Source organism: Neltuma alba, unplaced genomic scaffold (assembly GCF_004799145.2).
Source record: "Neltuma alba isolate B1F8T4 unplaced genomic scaffold, ASM479914v2 tig00011972_pilon, whole genome shotgun sequence".
Lineage (NCBI taxonomy): Eukaryota > Viridiplantae > Streptophyta > Magnoliopsida > Fabales > Fabaceae > Neltuma > Neltuma alba.
In genome coordinates, this window is record NW_021636547.1 from 495,251 (window position 1) to 513,437 (window position 18,187).

The 18,187-nt window shown below is 35.4% G+C and overlaps 3 protein-coding genes across 6 annotated transcripts; 2 read left to right on the top strand and 1 right to left on the bottom strand.

Annotated features, from left to right (window-relative positions):
* Positions 1-89: 89 nt before the first annotated feature.
* On the bottom strand, positions 90-15,345 carry LOC114720297 (uncharacterized). 3 transcript variants are annotated; one of them, XM_028905932.1, is made up of 3 exons: positions 15,341-15,345; positions 1,094-1,471; positions 90-397 (listed from the first exon to the last, which is right to left on the bottom strand). In XM_028905932.1, exons 2-3 carry the CDS (start codon positions 1,438-1,440, stop codon positions 340-342), a joined length of 405 nt encoding a protein of 134 aa, XP_028761765.1. In that variant the 5' UTR covers positions 1,441-1,471; positions 15,341-15,345; the 3' UTR covers positions 90-339. The 3 variants fall into 3 exon arrangements, with proteins under 3 accessions (XP_028761765.1, XP_028761766.1, XP_028761764.1); XM_028905933.1 differs by lacking the exon at positions 15,341-15,345 and adding an exon at positions 1,570-1,665 and having other exon boundaries at positions 1,094-1,380; XM_028905931.1 differs by lacking the exon at positions 15,341-15,345 and having other exon boundaries at positions 1,094-1,665.
* On the top strand, positions 8,243-11,614 carry LOC114720295 (putative beta-glucosidase 41). Of its 2 annotated transcripts, XM_028905929.1 has the most exons (14): positions 8,243-8,299; positions 8,408-8,639; positions 8,725-8,791; positions 8,896-8,954; positions 9,362-9,437; positions 9,532-9,603; positions 9,686-9,773; positions 9,849-10,104; positions 10,279-10,394; positions 10,481-10,704; positions 10,789-10,820; positions 10,898-11,000; positions 11,081-11,189; positions 11,282-11,614. In XM_028905929.1, exons 2-14 carry the CDS (start codon positions 8,523-8,525, stop codon positions 11,475-11,477), a joined length of 1,515 nt encoding a protein of 504 aa, XP_028761762.1. In that variant the 5' UTR covers positions 8,243-8,299; positions 8,408-8,522; the 3' UTR covers positions 11,478-11,614. The 2 variants fall into 2 exon arrangements, with proteins under 2 accessions (XP_028761762.1, XP_028761761.1); XM_028905928.1 differs by having other exon boundaries at positions 8,265-8,639.
* On the top strand, positions 12,714-18,107 carry LOC114720296 (mRNA cap guanine-N7 methyltransferase 1). Its single transcript, XM_028905930.1, has 13 exons — positions 12,714-13,225; positions 13,658-13,797; positions 13,893-13,961; positions 14,053-14,124; positions 14,697-14,798; positions 15,433-15,489; positions 16,016-16,154; positions 16,676-16,740; positions 16,870-16,920; positions 17,062-17,124; positions 17,222-17,345; positions 17,503-17,564; positions 17,671-18,107. Exons 1-13 carry the CDS (start codon positions 13,150-13,152, stop codon positions 17,764-17,766), a joined length of 1,116 nt encoding a protein of 371 aa, XP_028761763.1. The 5' UTR covers positions 12,714-13,149; the 3' UTR covers positions 17,767-18,107.
* The last annotated feature ends 80 nt before the right edge of the window (positions 18,108-18,187 follow it).

Sequence of the window (18,187 nt, forward strand, 5' to 3'; positions counted from 1 at the left end):
TTCCTGTATTTTATTATATTTTCCTCCCACGGTTTTTAACTTAAAAGTCATTGAAAATTAAAGGCAGGAAATTAGGCAGACAGGAGAGGAAGAAATTAAAGGGGCTTCATCATCAATTATTCATTTACAAAGGAAAGAGCAACAATAATGAATGATAGAAGCTCATGGTCTCTATCTCACAATAATAATTAAGCCACCACACTGAAAGCTATGCATCATTTATTTATCTATACTCTCTCCTAATCCAACAACAAAATATTGTGTTGTTATATATACATTTTTTGCTTTCCTTTATATATAAATATATATATATATATATATAATGTCCAAATTTGACTCTCAGAACATGAACGGCGTCGGAGAAAACGCTGGCATCACCGTCGCAACAGCAACTCGCCTGCAATTATTCCAATCATTAATTACGTATTTCGTTATCAGGCCAAAAAAAAAATCCAGACATGAATTAGAAAAAATAAGACATACATAGAACTGCAGAGCTTTCCTTTCTTCTAAAGGGGAAGCACAAAGAAAGAAAGAAAGAAATCTGTAAAAGTGGTCCCTTAATTTTGGTTACTGATACATATCATTTTAGAATTCCCTTTTTCCAATCACACAAACAAATCCTCAGTATCTCTGGATCTTCACGATATTTATAGCAGCAAAAGTTTTCTGATCGAGCTGCACAAAGAGAGAAATTCCTACATATCTTGTTGCATGATTGCGACTATATATCAGTATGATGCATCATGAATTATGAATTTCTTGAATGGAAGTCAACTCAACTCAGCAAATGAGTGACCTCAAGCGAATGGAAGTCAACTCAACTCAGCAAATGAGTGACCTCATGCGAAAAGGAACGCACACCTAATCTTTGAAATAGGCACGTCTCATAAATTCTTCCCAAATACCAATTATAAATGCTTCCGTAAGGTTAATATTTCTGCGTTTTTTTTATCCTTTTTTTGTGTGTGTTGTTGCAGATGGGGAAAAATCAAACGCCTTGCCAACAAACCGATCACTATTACTATCACTAATTTAATTATAACGTGTTTCTTATAAGTTACTGACTAAAAAAAGAGGAGAGATTAATTACTTGTGATCGTCGCCGTAATTACGGTGGCGGGCCTTGGAAGCGGCACCAGAACCGTCGGCGTTCCTCCTCTTAACCTCCCTTTCCGGTTCCACCTTGCGGTTCCGCGCGTTGCTTCTCTCCCTCTGCTGCACCATATTGTCCTCCGAAATAGATCCCAGCGATGGCCTCCATTCCGTTGCGGCTGTTGCCGTTATCAACCTTCCGCGTTTCTTACGGTGGCGCGTCCCGGCAGACAGAGGCACTAACGACCCCTCATCCTCTGCGAAAGGCTGCGAGGAGGTTGCAGTCTGAGCTTCGGAACGTTGGGTGGGGTACCCACACCAGAAAACGAATTCTAAGAACCTCATCGGCCAAATTACGCAGTATATGCAACTATATCTAAATTGAATTATATTCTTTCGTTGAGAAAACTAAGAGGAGGAAAGAAGAGTCGCCGGAGATGGGATTTTCAAATTCCTCGGCGAGTTCCAACTTACAGAGTCAGAGAGTGATGTCATTGAAGAAGGGAGAGGAGCGCTTCATTCTCGTTGATGCGAGAAAACGAGGAAGTAGGGAAGGAAGAAGGAGGCAAGGAGATAGCCGTGTGTGTGAGTTTTCGACTGTTGCTATGGGACGCAGATATATAAGCGAGAAACGGAACGGACGTAACTCCCAGAAATTTGTCAGTATCTGGTGCCCATTCATTCATTTTATTACAAGTTTGCCCTTCCATGACTGAGCGGGTAGTGATTAGTGAAATAGTAATTGATCTGGTGGTGGGCCTAGTGGGCTCATGTGGCCCACTCCACGTGCTCGGTTTTATGAGGTTTGGTATTATCTTCTCCACTAAATAAATTCTTTCTTTCGCCCCCCAAAAAAAGGCATTAATTTCCTCCTTTCCTTCTTTCTCTTTGTGGTCAGTTTCATATTCTAACTTAATAATAATAATTGATTTTTTGAAAAATGGCAATATTATGACATGAAAAATCACATTCTGCCCATTGGGCACTAAAAATATCTTCGATATTGACGCTAGTTTAGTTTAATTAGCCGGAATTTGTAATTTATATATTTTCCGTACTCGTAAACTAAAATATATTATTTTCATCCGTATAATTGAGTTTTAAGATAATATTTTCGGAAATAATAAGTGAAAATGGCTAGTCTTCGAATTTTGTCCTGTGTGTTTATGCAACATACTTAGATTATCTTCGTATATTTGGTTAGATTGATCCTAATGACTCTCTCTAATATGACACACGTAAAGTTAAGATCATTGTTATCAACGTTAAACTAATTATCATGCCATCACCTACAACACTAAAAAAATTGATTAATTATGATTATTAGTACTAGTGTTATTATCTCTAGAGCTCTGGTCCCCCATACAAATATCAAGTTGAAAATACAAGTTAATGGAGGCCACTCGTTTATCTATAAGTGATTTTAACTTATTTGCTTCAATGGTTCTAAATTGACCTTTTCCTTTCCTTCTATTTTTATGTACATGGGTAGTTCTATATAGTCATATATAGGTAGGTGACATAATAATTTCTCCCGCCTAATAAGGGGATCAGTGAATAAATTTTTTTTATATAAGTTTATTATGGAGATCGTGCAATATGTGATTCTGTGTGTTCTTAAATTGTGTAATTAATAGAGAACTAAAATACTCATACGTCTTGAATTTCATTAGTCTATCCCTTTTCCGATAATTGGGGGGAACCCATGCGCAATTAAAATTAAATATAAACAAGAAGAGGAATTTAAAATGCAGGTAAGATACAAAAGAAGCAGCCTGATCGTATCGAGTATTTTATTGATGGCTGCTTTAGTTTCCGTTTAATTATGTTAGAGATATATTAATTATAAGTACAAGTGGGTTTTGAAGTAGTCAATTAGGTAGTTAAATAATACTAATGAAGGATAATTAATGGGGTGTGATTAGTGATGGGTTGATAGTGGAGTTTAGCTCCGATGAATTAGCCTTAATTTACACATATATATATTTTGTCTTCTTCACAAAAGGCACTTTAATTATCTATCCTTCAAAATGCCATTATTTCCTCATTATCTCATTCTGCTGGACACATTTGGACGGCAATCATAATGATCTCTTTGGAGATTCAATTTTATGTATTTATCAAAAGATTTTAGGGAGGTAACAGCAAATTAAATTAGCAATATTGATTACTGAATGACAATGTTTCATTCATTTATTTTGTTTTTGTTAAGGAGGGAGAGAGAAGAGAAAATGGAAGTCCACTGAATATAATCTTAAGACAAATCAAACACAACAAAAATAAAAGAAAAGTTTAATTAGAGAATATTTCAGCGACACTGATTTGTCCTCACAAACAAACAAATAAAAATAATTGGTGTGCCCTTCCTTTTATAGTGGTTGCCGATCAAGACATAGTTCTGCGAGGCATAACTACATATATATCGAAACATATTATCGCTAATTATAGCCGACATGGGACATAGAATATGCGTATAAATGTCTATACATTATAAGAGTTATTTTCTAAAAATAAGATCTTAATATACTTTATCTCTGAAATTTATAGTTTTTTTTTTCATTTGAAATCTAATCTATTTTTTGTAAGGGCTCCTATCAAAAGGTCTAATATAAATGATTAAAGATGATAGTTTTAAAAAATTAACACATATTTGTGACAGATAACTAGTTAATTAATTTTTTTAAATTTAAATTAATTATCTAATTCTTATATTATGACTAGTAGAAGTGGTATCTGAATAGGTATCCACCACGTAGCCATGTATATTCTTTAGGCAATGAATATCTCTTTCATAGAAGTGTGATTCCGTTTCCTGACTCAGATGTGAACATCTGGGGGACCCAGAGGCCAGAGACAAATATTAACAATATATAACTACTAACCGATTAATTGCACACTCAAATTAAAATCCATTTGCCACCACAATCTCCCTATAGCAACTTGCATCTTCTTCTTCTTTCTTCTCTGTCACTTTCCATATCTCGTTCCTTGCCTCTATCTGTCCAGAAGAAAAAGAGCCTAGAAGGTCCCATAAACTGTTGCAGAAAATTAAAAATTGTCTGGTTTGGAGAAAAAGTTAAAGCTGCTGAGAAACGAGAACGCACACCTGCACAGAAAACTAACAACAACAACAACAACCATATCATTGTCGAAATACGTTGACAAGCCACATAGACATGAAAATATCCAGTGTTTGGTTTCCTTCTGTGTCATAAATTTAGTTGAGGTTGCCTGAGAGACAGGGAATTGGTCTCGCACCATTTGTTCATTGGTGTGAAGGGAATTGAGGGTTTCATGGGGCATTCTTGAATAGAGGCCATGTGTGTAATAGGAGAATCAAGCATGTGTGTGTCTGTGAAAGTGCATTGAGTCGCTTTACATAATAGTGTGGGGAACTTCTCATTTAGACGTTTTGAGTCTCTCACAATTATATGGCTCCATCTCAAGGAATAGTCAGGAGCCACACCAGTCACATCAGAAAGCAACAATTATGTTGCATGCAATTAACTTTGTGACGTGGAGACGGATTCAATTCATTCAGCACAAAAAAGTCTCAGTTTGTTTTTTTATCTGTTTGTCCACTTTTCATTGGATCTTGTACTCCTGTGAGTCTTATCAACTAACACTTTATATACGCAATATTTGGGCTTCTTTCTCTACAGCATCATGACTGGTGAAGAGCGTGGATGTTCTGCTTTGAGTTTCAGTTTCTAGTTTTAGCTTATGTTAGTTTTATGGGTCAACTGATTTTAAAAGTCTTATATTTTTGTCTGGGTCTATTTATGTGGCTTCAAATTGTCAGGTTATTTGTATTGCTTCCTCTACATTAGACTTGTGTGATTTGTATTAGTTACCCTTTCTTGTAAAAGTCTAACATTTATTATGTATCCTTTTGGCTTTATTTGAATAAAATTGTCCCTTTACATATGCACATAGATACATATATTTGCCATTATTTCTCCTCTGCGAAAGCTAGGTGTTCAGGGAATCACCAGATGTCATGACTTAACAAGTAGTGACTTGGATTATCCTCTATTTTCCATAATTACACCAATTCATCATGACACTCGTGATCTTCCTATGAATGCTTTTTATACCATTAAGGGTATTAAAAAATTATCCATATTTAATTGTTTCAGTCGCACAAAATTGTTATTATTTTTTGCTCGATATGTTTTTCTTATGATGGGAATGAAATTAAAGCATGCTATGTGCCGACGCACTTCTTATAAAAAAAAATTAGAATATTTTATTGTTGCAAAAATCATTCTGGAATTTAGAATCAGGTTGAGCGTATTTATTTATTTTTTACTGGGATTAATGTAATATTGCAATTGGAGAGTTAATAACAAACATTAAGAAATGTTTTTGAAACGTATATTTTAAGTGTGAAGAAAATAAGTCTTATTTTTAAGACAAGATACTCCTCTGGTCCTTAATATAAAATCCATTTAATTAATTTGATTAGATTAATAAAGTTAGGTAAGTTAGTTAATTATAAGAAACGTGATATGTTTTTCTTAAAACATCATAATCATTTTTCTTAATACTCCGTTTCTTTCTTCTACTTAATTATAGTTGAGGAAGTATCCATAGGGGTAATTTAGAAAAAAAATTGATAAATATGAGAAATAAGTTCTATATTTAAGACCAAAACTAACTGAACAATTGGATCCTATATTAAGGACCGGAGGAGTATATCATAAATAACACAGTCAAATATGGGTTTGTTTGGGATCACGTTGAAAATCACTCATAAACATATTTCATGCCAGTTGAGCAAAACTCCTTTCATAAGTTTGTATTTTACAAATCATAATTGAAAAGCTACTTATAAGCTATTTTAAATAAACCCTATCTCATCTAACAATACTCCTAGTCTTTCATGAGTTCGTTTGAGCTTGATTTATGAAGTGAAAAAAATTGGTTATGAAAATTGGATTGACTATTTTTTAGCGTAAATAATAAAAGTGATAAAAAAACTAAAAAATGAAAATAAAAATGAGCCAATGTAAACATGGGCTAAAAGAAAGGGTGGGCTAAAAGAGAGAAAAGGGCAAAAACGAAAAGGTCTAAAAGCCCAACTTTTTGGGCTCATTTTTTTTTGCCAACGTTTTGGGCTGGTTTAAAGGATTGTGCGGGTTGCGTGTGAAAGTAAGGTAAGAGTAGGTGGCCCAAAAGATAGTGAAGTTCAATCAATGACCATCATAAAAACTTCCAAGCATTGTGCCGCTTTCATGCATCGCCACACGTGGCCTTCACTTTGGACAAAACATACCAATTAAAATATATATATGTATATTCAATCAATAATTTGTTCCTAGATTAATTAATGATATTTTTTTAATATAAAACATATATCGGCAAAGTAACATAATAAAATATAAAAAAAATTAATAACACTTTAATTTTTTTCTTAGCTTTATTGATGACGAGCCCTTTACGCCCAATTCTTAGGCAGGTCGAAAAGATACATAAACATACTATTCCGAAAAAAGAGTTAAACAAACCATTTCTGAAGCCGTAGCACTTTTTGTTTTGAATAAGTATATGATATCATACAAACTGTAAAAAGTCGGAACTGTACTTTCAATGTTACTTTGAACAAAGAGAACCGTAATATTTTAGCTTCCAATCCTCTTGTTTAGTATCCTCTTATTAGCGTACTAATGTCATTTATTAGCGTACCAATGAATAATGACGTGGCGTGTTCGTTTTAGCTTTCCAAGCCTTCTTAGACAACAAATTCGCAAAGGACAGCTTTTTCATTGTGAAAAATCAATATACCTCTTTATAAGCTAAGCACCGACAAGATTTTTGACTCTTCAGTTGCATAGTGTTATCAATTTTTAAATTTCCTTGTAGTGTATTAATAGGGAGCTATTTATATTCAAAGCATTATATTCTACGCGGATATAAGAGTACAGGTAAATAGAATATCATATCATTTTTGGTTCTTAAAATTTGATCTCAGTTTTATTTTGATCCTTAAAATTTGATACCAGCAGTTTTGGTTACTCTGAAAATTTTTTGCTCCCAAAACAATGCTTTTTTTTGGGCCAAATAAAACAATGTTTTTGACACCCGAAGATTTCAGTAACCAAAACAATAGTTTCAAGGATCAAAATATAAATGAGATAATTTTTAGGGAGTAAAGATTAAAACTTTTAAGAAAACATAAATTTTAGGATCAAAGTGCAAATAGTTGTTTGGAAGGCATCCGATGTTTGTAATCTGGACATGCATGCTGACATGTAGGCGTGATCTGTTTTAACTAAAAAACAATAAAAGAAATAGTTTTGTTTAATTGTGGTAACTTGCAAGCTGCAGAGCTGATATAAGAAATGCTGACACATAAGAATCCAAAATATTATCCAAATTCCGGACTCAGCACTTTGCTTTTGCGGGATGGTTTGAACTTTCAGTCCGAATACTTCGGTGTTTGGACAAACTTTGGTAGGTGGCTTGAGTTTATCAGAATTGTTTTGCCAACCAAACACACATTGCCATTTCTTATTCTTATCTCCAACAAATTTATTTATTCCAAAACAAATTCTTTCTTTCTTTCTTGCTAGCCTCCTTAATGATCACATCCCTTTCAATTCCTTTTCTTTTACTTATTTCACTTGTTCTCTGCGGCTTATACAATTAAAGTACTCCATGTTGAACTCATACTCCACAGCCTTGTTGGTTTTATGATCAGAGTTTTTTTTACCCCCTCATTTTTTAATTATTGTTAATCATGTTTTGCGTTTGATAGGATCTGAGAATCTAATTGAAAAGGGTATGTAAATGTAATTTATTATTTGATGAATGATTAATCAATATTCAATAATTCATAGCCCTCAGTTTGAGTGTCTTTTCCTCAAAAGAAAACAGACGCCCCAAGAAAACAGAGAAATTCAGAATAGGAAGGTTCCACCTCTCTTATGTGTCACTTGAGAAAGGCAGACAAGAGATGTCTCTTCCCCGCAACTAGAACCTACAATTGATGTAGATAGCGCCATTTCCTGATGTTTAAGTTTCCCATATAGCTTTTTCGTCTCTCTTCACACCTACACACACTTCCCCACCATGTTTTCTGCAACAAGAAAGCAGGAAAAAAGAAATAAAAGAAAATATCTCTTTCTTGTCAAATGTGCCATCCCAATTCCTCCATGATCCTCTGTTTTCCTCTGCCACTATGGGGTTTCCTCTGTTTCTGGTAGTACTGCAAATTCCTATATGAACAAAATATAGGGTTAGCCCGCATCAATTGTCAGTTTCTTAGTAAGCTCATGGTTGCTTCTGGTTTTGTCTATTTCTTCTTCAGCCTTAACCTTTACAACGAAGTTAGCCGAGCATGCCAACCGTGTATATATTCCAAGTTGTACAGCCTGAAACCACAGAGAAGTAGCAAGTAGTATAGCTTTTCAACCTCAAGCACCATGAGGATTTGTATTGCTTTCCTTCTCATAATTCAGTTCTTTGCAAAGGCAGAATCAATTAGCAGAGGAGATTTTCCAGACGGGTTTATCTTTGGAACTGCTTCTTCAGCTTACCAGGTAATTTAGAATCTTACTTTTCCTTGCAATGTTCAATCCAGATAATGAAATAGTATTCATCACTTGGGAATGCTGTGCTGCATAGTTTGAAGGAGCTGTTAACGAAGGAAATAGAGGAGATAGCATATGGGATACTTTCACCAGGCTTCCTGGTAAGATCAAAGGGCAAACCAAAATATATCATCAAAATCAATACATTCAATAAATATTGATCTCTGCAGAGAAGTTTCTGATTTCCAGTTTTGCATTCTGATAGGGAGAATTTTGGACTTCAGTAATGCAGACATGACCGTGGATCAGTATCACCGATTTAAGGTAAAAAGAAGGATACTCTGGGACTTCAATTTAGATTACTTGCCCAACTTTTCTTTTTCTGTCTCAATTAAATTTCAAGTGGCCCATTCAAGGAGAGCATGCTCATATGAATGGGAAAAGAAAGTATAAACAATTTAGGGTGAGATGACTCGCCAATTATAAAATGAGAGAATATTGAAATGATGACGCCGACATGTCACCCGCTTTAAGCAATAGACAATCAGACTGTAAAGAAAACAAATGCCAAGAAGTTTCTCACGGTGAAAAGAGTTTTTAAACTTATATGCTGATGTGACATTACTCAAGTTTTTGTTTTTTCGTTCTTTGTTTCTTCCCATTTTACTTGACCTTTGTGATTAAAATATTTAACGTCAACTGAAGCATTAATAATATTCCACTTTACGCAGAATGACATAGAATTGATGAAAGATATGGGGATGGATTTTTACAGATTTTCCATATCATGGTCAAGAATTTTTCCAAGTAAGTTGTAAACCTTTCAAAAAGCTGTTTTTTTTCTTTCCATACAATAAAATCCATGTTAGCGGCTAACTGCGTATGTAATAATCGTGAACAGATGGAACAGGGGAACCTTGTGCTGAAGGAATAAAGTATTACAACTGTCTCATAGATGCTTTACTGGAAAAAGGTTACAAAGATTTTCTCTAGGAATCTTTCTTTTACAAACAGCACAAAATAGCATTAAAAGTTTAGTTCTTCTCTTCAATCAGGAATCCAGCCTTTTGTAACCCTATATCATTGGGATCTTCCACAGATGCTAGAAGATCAGCATGAAGGATGGCTAAGCACACAAGTCATGTAAGTTCAAAAGCAATGACGTGTTATGGATCTTCCTGAGATAAAGTGGTGACCTTTGTATTAATTCACTTGCAGAAAAGACTTCGAGCACTATGCCCATACGTGCTTCAAAACTTTTGGAGATAGAGTAAAGTACTGGGTCACCTTCAATGAACCACATAACTTCGCCCTCCATGGTTACGATTTAGGCATTCAAGCCCCTGGAAGATGTTCCATTCTGGGTCATTTTTTATGTAGAAAGGGAAAATCATCCACTGAACCATACATCGTAGCTCACCACATTCTCTTATCTCATGCTGCTGCATACCGCACTTATCGACAACATTTCAAGGTCCTAAACAAGTCATCTCTATTCCTGAAACATACACAGTTCAATTATTCAATCCTTGATTCGTACTTCTGCAAGTCACAAGTTCTCTATTAGTGAAGAAAACAGCGCCAATTTACGTACTCCAAGAACTAACACGTTCGGCATTTTAATTCTGGTATTGATGTTAATAATCAGGAAAGACAAGGGGGTCAAATAGGGATAGCTCTAGATGCTGTATGGTACGAACCCATAACTGATCTTGACGAGGACAAAGATGCAGCAGCCAGAGCTATGGATTTTTCGGTTGGATGGTAATTCTTTTGGCGACTAAGATGATATATTATAAATATAGCTTATTTGCATTTACGGAAACCTGAACATTCCTTTTCCATAATAGGTTCCTTGACCCTCTTTTTTTTGGGAAATATCCTCTTTCAATGGAACAACTTGTAGCTGAAAGATTACCAGAGATCTCAGATGCAACCTCCAAAATGCTTGTGGGATCCTTGGATTTTGTTGGCATAAATCATTACACCTCACTTTATACTCGTAACGACAGGACTAGGATTCGGAAACTAGTTTTGCAGGATGCTTCATCTGATGCTGCTGTCATTACTACCCGTAAGCCTTCAATGGAAATTATGACCCTTTTCTCCCTTCTTCCATTTTCTTCTTCTATGTCTCATTCATTGTCCTACTTTGTAGCATACAGAAAAGGGGCTGTAATTGGAGAAAGGGTACGATTAAGAAACTCTATTAGGCTTAAACTTCGTGTATAGACTTTGTTCTGAAGCAACTCTTCTTACTTCTCCAGGCAGCTTCACGCTGGCTTCACATTGTCCCATGGGGAATCCGAAAAACGGTGAATCATGTGAAGAACAAGTATGGGAATCCCCCAATGATTATAACAGAAAATGGTGAGGGAGGAGTTTTCTGATCATAAGCTAATCAAAATAATTCACAAAAGTGTTCACGTTGTTTAGATTTACTATGGCAGGAATGGATGACCCAACCGGCCCTTTCATAACCTCAGAAAAGGCTCTGCAGGATGATAAGAGGATAAGATTCCATAGGGACTATCTCTCAAACCTCTCTGCCGCTATAAGGTATTAAAAAACCAGGTCCCTTAAATTCAGTATAACATGGGTTTTCAGTTATTGCAATTGAACAGAATTAAAGTAATACATGTCTAACACAGGGAAGACGGTTGCGATGTTCGAGGTTACTTTGTGTGGTCGTTGCTTGACAACTGGGAGTGGAATATGGGCTATACTGTTCGGTTTGGACTCTACTATGTGGATTTTAAGAATAACCTTACGAGGATTCCCAAAGCTTCTGTACAATGGTTCAAAAAGATGCTCACATTAAAAACAGATATGTGGAGCGACATTTGATTTGGTTTTGTTTTCTTTCTCTTGTAAAGAATACAATACACAGAGTCACCCACAATGTAATTGTACAGTGCTTCAAAAATTAATGAAACAAAAGCAACAAGGGAATGAAATATCCACGAACATGTTAAAAATGGTGACAACTTGTCTCTCTCTGCTTCGTCCCCTTCCCCTGCCCTCGAATCAAAATTAAGATGAAGCAAATGTGATTGAGACTAGAATTGCTTGGTCTATACTCCATATAACCAAACAAAAGTGCGAAGAAAAAGATTGGCGGCAAAATCTGACAGAAGATCGAAAAGTAACAAGAGGGGGGGGGGGAGTAAAGCAGTCCATCTTTCAATCCTACTAAGTTAATACTTAATATAAAAGATTTGATTCTAAATATAACATCAATTTATTTTGTTTTTTATATTTATTTACTTCTTCGATCCTAAATATAAAACCCTTTTTATAGTATAATTTATAATTTTACATAAAGAGATTTTATATTTAAAGCTGGAGGGAGTATTTTTTTTTATAAAAAATAACCTTTTTGGTAGTTGCATATGTTAAATTATCTATCAAATTGTAACTGTAACTAATATATATGATTATCAATTATATTTTAAAAAAGATGACATCTATTTATAACAAATAACTAATTTAACAAACTTTCTTAATCTACTTAAGTTAGTTTATTAACTTTTGTATTAGGTACCAGAAGCAGTATATATTGAAAGAGAAATGAAAAACAAATGCCACATTTTTGCTGCTCAGTTTCATTTTAATCCATTATGCCATTACGTTGGAAAGCACCCAACAGTATACAGAGGCCAAAAATAATATTTGAACTTTGGTGTTAAATTTGAGATGATCTTAACCATTAAAATAGTCATTCTTTGTTGGCAACCAAAAAAATAAAGTCATTCCTTAACTTATTTATTCTCTTTAGTGTTTGAACCCTTGAATTGAGAGGAGTTTCGGCTAGGTTGAAAGACAATTTTTTGTATATTCTTTCAGCTGTAAACCTTTTTTCTTTTGTTTTTCATGTGAACAAGAATAATATTAAAATTTCGCCTTGTAAGGGATTAATGTATAAATCCTCGTTTATGACTTGCGAGAACAGAAGTGCATGAATTTATTTTATTTTATTGAGTAATAAAAACAACAATAAGAACAGAGAATAATTAGCGTCGTTTTTAATATCAAGGATTTTCGCCCTTCCTCCCGTGCCTAGAGTGAAATTATTGGAGATAACCACAAATGAAATCAGGGGCAGGTGTTTCTGGGGGCGATGTTCTACTGTGACTGGGGATTGTTGCTCGTTGGTCCTTTGAGCTACGAAAGCTGATACAAGCACATATACAATCACATAGTTGTTCTCTGATTCTTTTGGAGAAAGATGCCTGTTTCAGATGTTACGCAGACCACCATTCTTCGCTGTTCTCCACCTATCACTCTTTGCTAGATGCCCTTCTCGCTTCCAGCTGCACAGCAAGCATAAGATCTCCGGGAGACAGCAATTTATGTTCCCCTCCGCGCTTTATTCAACTTGAATGTTGATTATTTCCGCCTGATCGAACTCGACGACAAAAATATCAAAACGGCCTGTCTTTGTTAAGATCCCAAAATTAACGGTTTTTATTTCTTAAAGCATCGAGGTAGAGTTGTGCTGACTTTCTGATTGTTCCCCATGAAACGTGGATACCAGGAATCTCCTTCAACCTCTTTCGGGCCACCTCAATCCAAAACTAGATATAACCCAGAAGGTGACTTTATGCTGGTGCCCTTTCTTCGATTTGTTTTGCCGTATAGTTGTTCACAGTTATAAGGGGTAATTTGGTGTTTCATGGATCTGGGGGATGTGGTTAAAGTTTTAGGCTTGGTATGGTTCCTGATAAACGCATGAGGAGCCAGTGGGGAAATCTTCTCTGCAATTCTGAATGAAAAAAAGAATGAGAATGAGAGTTCTCCTTAACTTTGTTAACACAAGGTTATGCTGAATAGAGTTCACCTTAACGTAATTAATCAATTGTGGGAAGGGTTTGACAAAAAAAGCGTAGGCTTTATACTTCCCCACCGTGTAATGAAGAACCACAATGGCAAACTTGTGTATTCCCGTTCCATTCGTTGCTTTTGTTGTAGAAAGCTCTGAAGGTTCTGGCTAGTGTGCTTATTTGCATTTAGTGAATTGTGTTTAGGTGACTCACATTTTCTGGAGGATGAGAGCACGAAGATATTTGCTCGGAAAGTGGCTGATCATTATAGTGCAAGAACTAACCAGACCCTGGAAGAGCGGGAGGCTAGTCCAATTATTCATTTAAAGAAACTCAACAATTGGGTATGCCTTATGTTTTGTAACGCATAAATTCTTTTGAGCAGAATATTACATCATTGTTGGTTGATTAATTGTTGTGTGTATGCTTTATTGAACAGATTAAAAGTGTCTTAATTCAGCTTTATGCACGTCGAGGAGATGCAGTCCTTGACCTCGCCTGTGGCAAGGTGCTAATGGATTATAGTCCATGTTCAATATAGAAAAAGCTTCTCTCCTTCCTTAGCTAAGCCTCTTTATGTAATTCATTTGTTTTCTTAGGGTGGCGATCTTATTAAATGGGACAAGGCCAAAGTTGGATATTACGTTGGTATTGACATTGCTGAAGGCTCGGTGAGTGAATTGTCAACTTATTAGTCTTATCTGAATTCTGAAATCGTGGTAAATATGCTCATCAAATTGTGATGAGGTGAAGTTGGAGGGTTTGAACAAATTATTCATATCTCCTGGCAACTTCTATTTCTATATCATATATAACTCTCGTGGATTATTTCATGCACAAAACTCCTCTTCTGTCTATCTCTTGCAGTTTAACTTCCCCCACCCTACCCCCCCCCCCAAAAAAAAAAAAATTACAGAATTCTGTTTTTGGCTGTTATGTGCTTAGGGTATGACCTTGAAGCAGGTGTTCTCCATGAATAAATTAATTGTTTATTCCTTGTACACTTCAAGCTATACTAATTTTGATTTCAAATTATTCATAAACGTACACTTAATGGCGGTAAATTTTTTCATTGAAACTTTGTATTTTCCCTCATTCCAGGTGATGAATTTCTTATATGTTATACCTCAAGTCCTTGCTATTAGATGGTGAAAGATTACATGCCTTGTTGTGTCAAAATATTTGCAATTGTTATATGTTTGTCATCATCAGCAGCAGCTCACTGATTCCAACAATCTTCCAGATTGAAGATTGTCGAACACGGTACAATGGTGATGCTGACCACCATCAGCGACGTAAAAAGTTCACATTTCCTGCTCGCCTCTTTTGTGGAGATTGTTATGAGGTGACTAAACCTGCAATGTTGATCTCATGAGGATACTTTCTGTTCTCTTGTTGCTTGATGAACATTGAGAATGTAGAGTGTATTAAAATTTTACTGAAGATACTTGAAAGAAGGAAGACAAAGAGAAATAATATAAATAATAAATTTATAATCAAGGCTCAAGGAAACAGTTAAAATCAGACTATGACTATTTTTTTTTTTCTCCCTCATATGAGCATCAAGAGAATAAATTTGTAGGGAGAAATAAAAGTTGAACCTGAAAGGATAAGAGGTTACACTTCTAACCAGAAAGAACTGAGTGCATTGTTTTGGCAAAAACGGTGGTTGGTTAGCCAGAAAGATGAGAAAGGAGAGGCTGCCATGTGAGATTATGATTGCAGCCACTGCAGCTACTTTAGTAGTATTATAACTTCTATAAATTGATTCTTAAATCCCTTGTGTTGTCCAAATGACTTTATCTGTGGTTGAATAGTTTGATAACATATAGGTCATTGATGTTGATATAATAAGCTAACCCAAAATTTGCCTTCTTCCATGAAAACTTTCCTCCCCTTCTTTTATTAGCAATTTCTGTATTCTATTTTTCAGATAATGCAACTTTGTTCTCTTATTCATGACAATTGTTGATCATCAGGTTCGCTTGGATAAGGTTCTTGCAGAAGATGCGCCCTTTGATATTTGTAGTTGTCAGGTGAATTAATCACTTAAGCTAATTACTGCAAGGGATCTTTGAATCCCACCAAAAAAAGAGAAGAATTGGCTTTTACTACTACAATAAAGTACAATATCCTTCATCTTTAAAATCACCCTTGCACAGCAATCAGCTTGTTTTTGGATAAATCGTTGGTTCATGTATTATTGTTAATAACAATGGTGTTCTCCTTTAAATACACTCAATTTTGGTTTTTTGGGTGTCTAACTCTACTATTTTTTATTATCTTAACAGTTAGTTTTTGATAAAGCCCAATGGCATTATGTGATATATGTAGCTGCCTCACCATGCGATAAGGCTTATGGCTGTTGCCTTAATAGAAAAAATTTAGAAAACATATCACTATCATTTACGATAAGGCTGTATATTCTTAATAATTGCCATTTCCCCCTGCCAAGTGTTACTACTTTTTTATCCCATGTCATGCAAATTTCATTTACGGGCTACTTTCAATTTTGAAGGTGTATCTTCATTTCTAATCCGTCAAACCTTTTGAATTCTGCAGTTTGCGTTGCATTACTCTTGGTCTACAGAAGCTCGTGCTCGGCGAGCCTTGGCTAATGTGTCAGCATTACTTCGTCCTGGAGGCATTTTTATTGGAACAATGCCTGATGCAAATGTCCTTGTTAAAAAGCTGAGAGAAGGTTTTGGATGTACCTGCAATGTTTACAAAAATTAAGAAAATGACTGAATTTGATGTTTTGTGATTTAGTATTATTTTGTTCGTCAAACTTAAGACATAAGCATATGCAAGGATCTGATCTCTGTTTGCAATCTATCTCTAGTTTACTAAAAGACGAATTTTGATTAGCTAAACCACGCATTCAAGTGTGATGAGTTTGATGAAACTATTGCATGCTGGATGTATCTAAATGAGAAGAAATAATCTATACTACTAATGGTGCTTTTGCTGTCTTTCCATGATTTCTCGTTCTGAAGTGAATCCTCAGGTATAGTCTTCAGTGTTCACTGTGTGTGAAGGCTGTATGACGGTATACTCAAATTGTCACGAACTGTTCTTGTTCCCAGTAGATATGATTACTCATTGTTCTCCTTGAACAGAATAATGACATGTTGGTCCTTCTGGTACATTAGCATAATGTCATTGCTTTTGCAATTCTTGAACTTGATTGGAGATGCTGTTTTCATTTTATTAAATATGCAGCTGAAGAGTTGTCTTTTGGAAATAGCGTCTACTGGGTGCATTTTGATGAAGAATTTTCTGACAAGGTGAACCTGTTCTCCTCATGTTTACATCTTCCTAATTATGTTTTTTGGGTGGAAATTCATTATCTTACTAATGAATTTCATGCAATTTATAGAACAGTATCTTAACCTGATATTCTCTTCGTTATCCAGAAATTTAAATCTTCCAGCCCCTTTGGCATAAAGTACAAGTTCCATCTAGAGGTATTGTTCCAGTAGTTGTTGACTTGTTTCCAGGAAAAGAAGCTTGTTAGTATTTTAACATCAGACTATTTGTTAGGTCATAGATGTGGCTCAGGAATGCTATTTACACTTCTGTCGCTTACCATGCCACTTCTGTTGCAGGATGCTGTTGATTGTCCTGAATGGATTGTCCCCTTCCATGTATTTAAGACATTGGCTGAAGAGGTATCACATATTTCAAAAGAGTCAGTTAACTCATTCTTTATATTTCCCTCCAAGCAATAGATAAGGCAAGGTTGACATTATCCTTCACACTTTACAGTACGATTTTGAGCTTGTCTTTGCAAAGAACTCCCATGAGTTCGTGCATGAGTACATGAAAAAACCAGAATTTATTGAGCTCATGCGAAGACTTGGTGCCTTGGGTGATGGCAACCAAGATCAGAGTAAGTCTTCCTTGGCCTTTTGCTCATGCATTTAGTTTTCTCAGTCCCATGAGCCATGATCACTCGTTGAAGCTGAACATCCATTCTCAGTACTTTCATCTTTGTTAACATGCTGCTGCTTATAACACGAAATGCCATATTCCTCTTCTATTTTCAGGCACACTCTCGCCAGATGAATGGGAAGTAGCTTACTTATACTTGGCGTTTGTGTTGAAGAAGGTAAGTGCCATGTTTAAACAAGTACCAACAGTCACCCGGTTCCAGAAATTTCTCTTTAAAATTGTTCAATTTTTTTTTTTTTAATTTCCTTCCCATGATATTCCAGCGAGGCCAACCGGACCGATCACAAGCCAGTGGCAGAAGAGACAGAGGTTTGATGCATATATCAAAGGAAGACATCATGTATATTAGCAATGATTAACATGAATAAAACAGCCGGTGGCTAGATTTCCCAAGTTGATGATCAAACAAGGCGTGTTGCGGCGGAGGAAAAAGAACTTCTGCTCACGTAATTTTAGCATTGCATGATACGCAGAATTTTGTACTTCTAGGTTCGCAATAATTTGCTGAGAAATATTTTTTGCTTTAGTATTTATTTTGTACTCCCTTCTGGATAACGAACCTATACAAATCCACCTACTTATGACCTGGCCAAAACTCATTACTTGACATGAGTCCACAAATTTCATATTCAACACCTTGTGCTCGTCTGTAAATGCCCTTTCTGTTTTCCTAAGAAGAAATAAATATATTTACAGATTATTTGTTCAATATAGAACTTGTAAATGCACTTAGGCAAGAGGAAAAACAGAAGAAAGAAATAGATATCAGAGTTTATTAGA

Coding starts and splice junctions, on each gene's coding strand:
- LOC114720297 (XM_028905932.1), bottom strand. CDS start 1,440: ATGAGGTTCTTAGAATTCGTTTTCTGGTGTGGGTACCCCACCCAACGT. Junction 398..1,093: donor AATTACGGCGACGATCACAA/GTAATTAATCTC, acceptor GAATAATTGCAG/GCGAGTTGCTGTTGCGACGG.
- LOC114720296 (XM_028905930.1), top strand. CDS start 13,150: ATGAAACGTGGATACCAGGAATCTCCTTCAACCTCTTTCGGGCCACCT. Junction 17,346..17,502: donor TGATGGCAACCAAGATCAGA/GTAAGTCTTCCT, acceptor TTCTATTTTCAG/GCACACTCTCGCCAGATGAA. Junction 17,565..17,670: donor TGGCGTTTGTGTTGAAGAAG/GTAAGTGCCATG, acceptor ATGATATTCCAG/CGAGGCCAACCGGACCGATC.
- LOC114720295 (XM_028905929.1), top strand. CDS start 8,523: ATGAGGATTTGTATTGCTTTCCTTCTCATAATTCAGTTCTTTGCAAAG. Junction 10,395..10,480: donor ATGGATTTTTCGGTTGGATG/GTAATTCTTTTG, acceptor TTTCCATAATAG/GTTCCTTGACCCTCTTTTTT. Junction 11,001..11,080: donor AATGATTATAACAGAAAATG/GTGAGGGAGGAG, acceptor TTACTATGGCAG/GAATGGATGACCCAACCGGC.